Source organism: Pinus tabuliformis, chromosome 4_2, assembly GCF_031772625.1.
Source record: "Pinus tabuliformis cultivar Carrire ecotype Pingquan chromosome 4_2, CPIR1, whole genome shotgun sequence".
NCBI classification, from domain to species: Eukaryota; Viridiplantae; Streptophyta; class Pinopsida; order Pinales; family Pinaceae; genus Pinus; species Pinus tabuliformis.
In genome coordinates this window covers 71,101,169-71,111,767 of record NC_142304.1, presented here as the reverse complement: position 1 = coordinate 71,111,767, position 10,599 = coordinate 71,101,169, and the positions used below count along the sequence as shown (strand labels likewise).

At 33.4% G+C, this 10,599-nt stretch overlaps 1 protein-coding gene across 4 annotated transcripts; it reads right to left on the bottom strand.

Annotated features, from left to right (window-relative positions):
- Nucleotides 1–227: 227 nt before the first annotated feature.
- LOC149168280 (GDSL esterase/lipase 6-like) lies at nt 228–7,156 on the bottom strand. 4 transcript variants are annotated; one of them, XR_016259744.1, is made up of 5 exons: nt 6,984–7,156; nt 6,643–6,869; nt 6,232–6,356; nt 5,888–6,058; nt 228–609 (listed from the first exon to the last, which is right to left on the bottom strand). XR_016259744.1 is itself a non-coding variant. In XM_089428208.1 (4 exons), exons 2-4 carry the CDS (start codon nt 6,794–6,796, stop codon nt 5,951–5,953), a joined length of 387 nt encoding a protein of 128 aa, XP_089284334.1. In that variant the 5' UTR covers nt 6,797–6,869; nt 6,984–7,154; the 3' UTR covers nt 5,090–5,950. The 4 variants fall into 4 exon arrangements, 2 of the variants coding, with proteins under 2 accessions (XP_089284334.1, XP_089284335.1); XR_016259743.1 differs by lacking the exon at nt 228–609 and adding an exon at nt 3,911–4,213; XM_089428208.1 differs by lacking the exon at nt 228–609 and having other exon boundaries at nt 5,090–6,058; nt 6,984–7,154.
- Between the last annotated feature and the right edge of the window lie 3,443 nt (nt 7,157–10,599).

The following is a 10,599-nucleotide window of genomic DNA, read 5'->3' as shown; positions in this document are numbered from 1 at the left end:
ACTAATGATACATCCCTAAAAAAATTTGAGGCTACCTCTATCCTAAGCTCTGATACCAAGATAAAAATCACACTTTGAATTAAATGAAGGAGTTGCAGCTCACATGTGTGTACGACACCTGGGAGAGTGCACTCAAACAAAGAGGAGACTCTCACTCTCGTTCACTCTACATTACATCAAATGAATATTACAATATTAAATACATCATTGAAAAATAAGTAGTTGTAAACAACTTCCTAAACTCTAGGAACTAATCCTAAACTAAAGAGATACGTTACAACCATATAACCATTTCTCCATTATTTTTAACTATAAGATTCGGGAATCACCTGCATCTCCATAATCAGGTTTGGAATACACAGTTTATCTTTGTTCAATTTGGGTTAGTTAACTTACTTTGGCAAACAAATTAGACCAGCAAGAGTTTAACCCATTAATCCCTTCCTTCTCTGATGTCAGATTAGAGGGTCTGATCCAATTAGTCCCATCTTGCCTGGACTAGACTGAGCATGCGCATATAGTTATTAATTCCAAAATAAACCCATCAAGAGAAACCTAGCTGCTCCTTAACAACAGCTGCCGACATTATATCCGCTCAATGTGCAAGTGCTGCAATAAAGGCATAGAGAATTAAAGGGTGACATTCGAAATTATATTGAAATATGCTAAACTTACATATAATAGCTATATTCGTGAGCATATGGCACATGACATGCCTAACATACCACAACGTCTATACAACTCAGTACAAACAGGAAATATAAATTCAGTCCAAACATGAATTGCGTTCTTCCAGTGAGAGACTCTCCATTTCAAATTAAAGTTTTGCAAGCCCTCGCAGATGGGCATTCTCCGATGGCTATTATAAAATCATGTGTTGGTCCTTTTAGAGTGGTAGATCCTTCTCTTTCTGCTTATGATCACTGTTAAAAGGATGTCATAGTGTCTCTTTCTTGTCTCAGATTCCACTTTTGGTCTTCACATTTCCTGGAAGGAAAAATTTGTACATTTACTTGTATATTACAGTGTAGATTTACCCAGCTTTGGGCTTATTCCTTCTGGCTATCTTTATAATGCACTTTGTTTTAGTGTGTATCTTTTCTATTTTGTTGAATGCAACTGAAAGTCCCATTTACCTACTTTGGTCTGCCATGGATTTCATTCTTTCTGTCCCACCGGATATTCTCCACTATAGAATACACATTTTCATTGGTTGTATTCAACATTTCTAAGGCTTTCACAATTCAAACACAACCATTGACAAAACATCTCTTGATTTCACATTTAATCCCCTGCTGCAAACATGTGAATACTGTACAGTGTGGATCATGATAATTGATCAGGAACGTGCAGTTCAATCAATAAGCCAGGGTACACAGTAATGACAGAAGTCAACACTCTACATAGAAATACAATTGTTACCTTCACTCTATACATAGCTCTCAAGAAACCCAAACCCTTAGCCAATTATTTTACCTTCCTAAACTGAAGGCTTGCAATTTTCAATCTTGCTATTCCTTAAGGAGTTTATACCATTTCCCTCTTGATATCCATTTTTCCCATCAATTCTTTGAAAATATTTTTGGAATGGAGAAGATGATCAAAAACCAGATGCCATATGAAAAGTACAACAAATGTCAAACATAATGAACAAAACATCTTTGGCACGGAAAAGATGGTCATAAACAAAATGTCAGCTGAAAAGTCCAGCAAATGTCAAACAATGTGAATGTGAACAAGACACAGAAATAAAATAAGCGTCTTGGTTTTTAAATTTTTAATTAAATTTAAATGAGATGGTTGTGAAAAAAATTACAATCCTTCTCCTCAATTTTATTCTCACAAATAACATATCAAATTCCTAATGACCTTCAACTTTTATAAAAAATTTAAACTTTACATATCAAAACATGATTCCTTAAGAACCGTGCAGTGATACCAAAAACATGAAATGATTCTTTGGAAATGGGAGAACGGAAAACATAGAAAAATGGTCAAAGATATTAAACTATGTAAACCGCTCAACCTCACATATAATAGATTCTCAAAGGGAAAGGATCTGTGGCATTGATTTAATGCATTAATTCATATTCTTGCGTACTTAACAAGCAACTTTATACTCCAAAGCGAATAGGATGAGGCTTATCTTAAATTTCATAGAATTTCAAACCAACTGGAAAATCTATTAAAAAGGTACTAGACAAAGTAAAAATCAACCAGATCTACACATATGCATTCAAACTTGCACCCCAATTCCCAGGAACCTGACTGAAAACAATGAACATAGAAACAAAAACTCAAAAATACTATTTCAAAATTGCACCTGCCCTTTAAAAGAAGTAATCTCATACCTTGTGTTTCCTCATTCTTCTCTTGAAAGAAAGTTGTACAAGAATTTCACATGACAGTGCCACAGAAGGCCATCTGTCTTAATCACACTCTAGCCATCTATGTTAATGCCGTCTGTTTAATGATTCCATAATTCATAATTAAGATGAATTTATGCTGATTAAAACCTTGTCTGTTACAATGTATTTACATCTAAAAGAGAAAATTGATCTAACGTACATTTTTGAATCACTTCATCTTGCAAAATCACCTTTGCATTACTTAACTTCTGTCTCAAGCAAATGGGAACTACAAGAATTCAACCCTTTTATTTATGATATATAAGGTTAGGGTCTAATCCAATGAGTTCCATCGTGCTTGAATTGAGTGTACACAATAACATTTAATCACAATAGTTATTCATTCTAATACAAAACCATAGGTGTTAGTTTGACAATGAATTATGTAATTTTGGGTAAAATGTAGCTAGTTAGTTCTATTCCGAAATAACAGTTATGTAACAGCGGCGGCTGGTATAAAACTAGTGAATGCCCGAAAAATGTAATCGTGGAGAATCATAGTTGAATTAATAGAGATTCCAATCCCTTGCCCCGTGGATGTTTCCTTGACACCCTGTCGAGGTTTTACCACGTAAATCTTGTGTATCTATTTGTGTGTTTGGTTTCAGTTTCAAATATGTTATGTGCTTTTCTTGATCAATTTTATAACTGAATGTATGTTTTCTTTTCCCATTTCCCCTATTCGAACAACAATAGGGAGAGACTGTATTTCTCCTTCACAACATTCACCCCCACACACATAGAGGCTTAACATGTAAGTGTTGAAATAAAAACAGAAAGAACTCAATGGTGGTAACATATATTAGAATTATATTGAAATATGTTATTTTACAGTAAAAAGCTAGATGTTTGAGCACATGGAGAATGAGATTCAGTTTCCATGTAACTTGGCATAAATGGGATATATCATTCACCCTACAGACATCATGCCAATAAATTCCTTTCCAATAAACTGACTTAAATATGGCTTTTATATGTAGTGATACGGTTACAAGAGCCATACATATAATATGACTAATAGACCAGATATTCATATAATCCCCACCAGTCATGCAACGACTTTCTAGCATGATTTCTTCCATTAGTAAAGGATATTGGAGTTTTCTCCAACAATATAAAAAATAAAAACTAAACATCTCATGTTTGTTAGCTTTACTGATATATTCATGATTGATCATCTATGATGGGTGTGCCTTGGACTGTGGATAACCTGAGCCTATCAAGCAATGCATCCCTTCCTCTCGAAATAAAATGGAAGAAGTCACTAACCTGTTTAGAGAGAGGATCTAACCCTGGGCAAGCAATTGTACACTTTGTTGTAATTCCGTATAGCAATTTTGATCTGTTCCACTTTCTCTGTTCCATCGACAATGTCAGTAGGAGATAATTTCTCAACTATAGGATGAACATTTTCAATGGATGCATTCAACAATTCTAGCTCTTCCAAAATTCGATCTCGGTCGTTGGCAAAACATCTCTTGATTTCACCATTAATCCCTCGCTGCAAACTCATGAATGTTGTGGACCACCAAAACTGATCAAGAATATGCAATTCAATCAATGGGCCAGAGTGCCCAACAAGAGAAGAAGGCACCGCACTATAGATAAATATTGTTATTTCCTTCGCTCCATACATCGCTCTCAAGAAAACACTACCCTTTGACGATGAATTTACCTTCCCAAACTGAAGGCTTTTGCTCATATGCTATAATATCACAATGCAATTTTCAATCCTACTATTCCTTTGGGTGTTTCCACCATTTTCCCCCTTGGGATCCATTTTTCCTTCAACTCTTGGAGAGAACCTTTCACACAAAAGAACTTGTCATTAGACCAAAGGCCATCTGAAAAGTCCAGCAAAGTCAAAGCATAACAAACAAGAAGCTGGAAATATTCAAGCTTTGAATTTCAACATTTAATGCAAGGCAAATGTCTAAAAGCTTTACAGTGTCATCCATATATTCATCCATCCATTTCTCATCCCATTTTGCTGTAGGAAACTGGAGATCTGTAATAAGGGACTTGAGGTCTGCGTGTGTAGTAGATAAAACCCCCATGGCTTGTTTCATCCACGACAAATTTATCGTGTCCTTCAGAATATTTGGCTCGAGTTGCTTTAATCTTCTTGTTAAGGAAATCTCAAAGGTGTTCAATATTTGATTAAACTTTGCAGACTGATCAGACAATTGATTAGAAGCAACCATTCTGAAAGGATTTCCAAAGTTTAGAAACAGAGAATGACATGTTACCGGATCCGTCCACCCTGGGAAATGGATTCGTGGATCCCCGGATCAGACAATGATTCCGATCCGGATTCACTTGGATAGGCTAGAAAACAGTTTTTTAACAGTAAAAATATTTGGTAATGCATTGCACTCTAACGGGGATAGCTACTTGCTGGAAGCTCAAACAATAGGTGCACGTGCAGAGAATAAGTCGGCCAGAATGATGCTATTGGTATTACTATCAATTGTCCCAAAAGGTACAAAGAGAGGCCGATAGGATTATTAAATTGGAATTGTTGAATTTTTCTAGAAGAGATGTTGGTTCAAGCAGCTTGGTCGCCTGCACTGTCAGGACTCTTCCCGGTAAACCCTGACAACTATTCTGCGTTTGTGAAAAATTAAAATTTGCACCAGTAAACGTCACAGATATACCTATACAACTGGATAGTTGATTGATATCTTTGGACATGCTCGACTAATGAATAATTTAGGGTATAATCTATTCCGTAAACAAAGGATCAAAGGGGGAAGGGGTGGGCTTTGTGTATTGGATCAAGCCTCTGAGATTCATGGGAGAAACGAAGCAAGAATCCCCGCCCAAAACCTCCTCTGCAATCATCCAATGTACTCTCTCAATTGGATGAAATCTGTCCCAGTAAACATATTCCTTGGGATCCTTGCAGATTGAGCACCCTGGATCCAACCCACAGCCTACACGGCCATTGTATGGACCATCTCCACTGCACGCCGAAACCGTATCACTAAAAATTGCATACCCATTCATATAACATCAATTCATCTTAAACATATGTAAAAAAAAATGTTGCAGAGAAGATAATTTTGGGGAAAATTTAATGGATTTAACCAGTTAAATGTTCGTTACGATTTTTTTTGGAAAAATAACATTATCAAACTATCTGGTGTAATTTATTGTTAAAAATTTCCTCCGGAATCCCTAAAACTATTTTATATATTCATTGTTGTCCAATGATAATTACCTAATGCCTTTCCATTGTTAATTAGGTTGAGCATGAAATCGTAATTATTCACATACATGAACATTCTAAATTTTCTGAGCTAATAAATCGCCTAACCTTAACAAATTCTGGAAAAAGGCGTATTCATAAGATTATAAATTTATTAAAAATGCTATCCATAATATGTCTTAGAATTCACATAAAATCTCCCAAAAAAATTGGTACTGATACGTCCCAGCAAATAGTTTTTATAAACAGGGCCTGCACTAATACTTACCAGCAAGTAGTTTTCATAAGCTTTTAATAGTGACTCCACAAACAGTTGAGGGCCAACGGTCACCTACAGAGACTCATTCACCATGTAATTCCCCGCAATATCATTGGCTCCAAGGTTGATTGGAAGAACAACATTAGACAGAAAATATTTTGCAGAATAACCAGAATCATTCTGCAACATATGAAAGAAATTTCTGCTTCACCTGGTGCTCAAAGGGAACGATGTTCTGAAGAAAATTTTATCAAAACTTGAGATAATTAGAAAAGATCATCCTAAACACGAAAGTAAAGGCATATACTGCGATCTTTAAAGAAAACCCAATGTCAAAACGAATGAATTGTTACCAGGTGTTGAAGAGTGGAATCAAGCAAGCCACTTCCAGCAGAAGCAAAACTAGCACCATGAGAGATATCCAAATACACTTTAGGTTGAAACCAGGGAGCAGGAAAGGGTAACCCTAAACCAGAGGCTGCGAATCCAAGATCATAATATTAATTTCAGAGAAGAGGGATTTGTGAGAAGAGTAATTTTATTCTTCCATATACAGATTACAGATTACTCACATCGAATTTTTTTAGTCAAATTGATCGCAAAAACTGAGATATGAGTAATCCAGAAAAATATTAAATTTATATATGAGAAAACATAAAATATACAGGTAACCATGTCAGTGCCAGAATGTTGCTGAGCTATCTATTTTCTTTAACAAAAATACCAGATAATGAAGAAGCAACCAGATTGATCATGGAACTCACCTATGAAATCGAAAAGTGTTCGGCCATCAGAGAACTGACTAGTGGGTTTCTGGAAGAAAGATTGGCCATATGGAGCAAAGTCAACCCGATCCTCGCTACTTGCTTTCACAAAATTATTATTCCCAACATCTGTTAATGAGTAACTCGATTTCATTTTTTGAATCCTATACCCACCGACATTTCCTTACTTCTTCCATTCAGTTCTCCCAACACATGATTGTTTGCATCTAAAATATTTGCAATCAAAAGGTTATACATTAAATTTTAGATAAGCATGAAGAGATTAAAATTGCTGAACCATTTCCAAAGAAATCAAGACAAAAAGAGAAGTGATCATCAACCATTGAACTTCTCCACCCAAGCATCTAGTTGATCATTAACCACCGGAAATCCAGGGTAGAGTAACAATTTGATCGAAATAATTTGACAGTGTCGTTTGGCAGTGTTCAAGGACCTTGAACAACAACCACCTATTGTATCGCTTGGCCAAATAAATATGGCTGCACGGAATGGACGAAGAACTAGTTGTCAACGTCATTACAATAGATTCATGAACATCTAAAAACACACATGCATACACGCTAAGGCTTCTAAGAATGCATTGAACCCATACAAGAAATTGTACGGGTTGTATAAGCTGTGCACACGCAAGCTCATTAGCTTATGCGTTTTTTTTTTTTTTACTTACTAAAATCTTTGCTTTTCCTGAGCTTTTTTTTTTCAATTCTTGCTCTTTTGATCAATAGTTGAAAGTGTCTCACCTGATTGAACGGATTAGGAAAGGCCTATCGGCCTAAATATCATTGGTTTTGTTATCTACGGCTTGGTAGTATGACCCAGCGACTAGGTTTTTTTATTTATCAACCAGGATATGCAAAGTCATATTATATTTTGGATATGTTATAATATTAATTTAATTATAAATATGTTATATTTTATTTACATTAATTTAATTATAACTTTATAAAATCTGTTATATGTTATTGACATTAGTTTACCAATGTTATAAAATAACATTTATAGTTACCTGGGGTTATATTTTAGATATGTTATACTATATTTTATTTATATTTTAGATATGTTATAATATTATAATTTAATTATAAATATGTTCTATTTTATTTATATTAATTTAATTATACCTTTATGGCCGTGCTATATTTAATTTAAAGTTTTTAAATATGTTATACTTTATTTATATTAGGTTCGTAATATATATATATATATTAATTATTCAAAATATTAAAAATTTGTTATTTTATTGTCCATATATATTATAAATTAAAATTATTTAAAATATATCAAATTTATTAGTTACAAGTTCTAAAATTTGTAGATTATATTTTATATTTATATATTATAAGTTTATTATTTAATTCATATAAAGAATATATAAGTTTATTATTTAATTCATATAAAGTAATATGTGTAGTAAATTATTATTATTTATTATTTAAATAGTTTTGTAATATATTATAGTTTATAATTTAACTTTTATAAAATAATTAATGCTACTTTAATTATAAAGTATGGTATGTTTTTTTATGAAATTTATCTATACAATTCAGTTTGAGTGTGTCTAATAGTTAAGAGTATGTGTTTCTTCTTATGAGGTCATAGGGCCAAAACTAGAGGGGGTAGAGTATGTATGCCTTCGTCGATTTAGCAGTGAAATTGCTACATGGAGGTGGGTCCCTTGTCCCACAAACAAACAAAGGAGTTTCATACACCAATTTGATGTTTGGCTTGGTTGTGACTTTAAAATTGGATGATAATAATAATAATATAAACTCTATTGTTGTTGATAGGTAGTGATCACAATAAATTTGGACAATGATATCAAAATTTTTATTATACAAATATATTTATATTAATCGTACTTTGTTTCCTTGCCTATCCAAATCCCAGCTTTTCAAAAATCAAGCCGATCTGCATCGTATTCGTATTCGAATCCTGGTAACTTAGCCATCATGTGCGCGAATCATTGCTGAAGAAGTTCAGAAACCAAATGACGAAAACGGGGGAAACACTTGGTAACAGAAAAAAAAATAGCAAGACAACCAAGAGCTTGCAAAGAAAGTGTGTGTCGTTAATTTTTTAGGAGCAAGACATGGAAGCTCCTCCCATGATATTATCACCCGCAAAGATAGGCAGCACAACCTATAAAGCTCAAAACCTTATTCCACAGTTTTATACTCTGTTTTCTTATTGGTCCGCCGAGGGTTTTGTCCAAAGGTTCCCTGACACACAGGTTGCGTTGGATGTGTTGAGCTCTTATTCCGATACCCTACCAAACACACAATGACGTATGGAATCTATTAAGGTATTTTTGAGCAAGAAAATCTGATTGATTCTCTCTGACTGAATGAAATCTTATATGCCTGCGTCCAAAGACAAGTAAGGTGGGTTAAGTAAAATTACAACCCATTCAGAAAACAAGATGAGAAAGAATTCCAGGGATGATAAGATCAAACGATGTTTTCAAAAGACACAAAAACCTACACGCATACGATCCCCGAGTCTCTACACTAAACATCATTAAAGAATGGCAATGAGTATATTCACCAATTTATTTTCCAGAAAAATCCTAAATGCCTCAACACAAGGAAACACCACAAAATTCGCATTATTCAAAACCAACAAAGGAAAAAATAGCTGGAGCACTCAACCTCCGTGAAGGGGAATTTTTTTAATGCTGTTGGGAAAGGCAAGACACGAATTCATGATCTTAACCAAAATTTTTGATAAAATATGAGAATCCAGATTTTAATTATTAATCAGATGCAATTACATATATACAAGAAGGGTTGTCTCAAGATAGGTAAGCTATCTTGGACACGCAATCTGTTGGTTGAGAGAATATCTCAACCACACACCAATGTAGGAAATAGATCCCTACTACTAGGAACAGACTCCTTAACTTAGTAAGAATCACAACTAAGACAAGTAGGAGTTACATTTTCCAACACTCCCCCTTAATGATGTAACAGTCCAAAGTAAATATAAAATTAATTTCCTAATTAAAATCAGAATCAACAAATAAGTACATACCTATATTATATAATAAATAATAAAGAATAAGAATAATAAATAATAATAAATAATAAATAATAAATAATAAATAATAAAAATAATTAATAATTAATAATTAATAATTAATAATTAATAATTAATAATTAATAATTAATAATAGAAATAATAAATAATAATAAATAAATCACTTAATAATAAATAATAAAAATAATAAATCATAAATGTTAAATAATAAATGATATTAAAAATATATACAAAGAAATAAATAAAAATAATAAAAATAAAAATAGTAATAACCATACTAAAACTCTAAATAAGAATAAATAGAAATAAAACAAGAAAACTATAAAAAAGAAGGAAATAAAACAAGAAAAGCTAAAAATCAAAAGAAAGTTGCATGTAGACACATGGAGTGTGTGCATGTGGTTCCCCTTCCAATGTTGTTCTATTTAATAGATGGTGAGGAAGATGAGAGGCATTCCTGCATTCCATCATTCCGAGATTCTATCTTGCATTCTCTTGGGAGAATGGAGTTCAAAGACTTAGGAGTCACTGGCAGTAGTACGTTGATTGAGGGCTCGGGGGTGGCCAGTTGTAGCAAATCCTTGCACAATTGAGCCTACGGTTGGGTGGAGAGTCGTCCCCAAAACCTTGTTGTCATCTGGCAAACATTGATCACAGATAATATAGGTATGTACTCATTTGTTGATTCTGATTTTAATTAGGAAATTAATTTTATATTTACTTTGCATTGTTACATATGGTATCAGAGTTTATCCATTGTCAATTGGAACAGATTTCACTATTTTAGAGCACTTTAATTGGTGACAAATTTTAACTTCAATTATCCAAATACTTCAAAAACTATGTTTTAAAATGAACTTGTGGTGAGTGGTTACACCAGCATTAGAGATTTGTTACAAA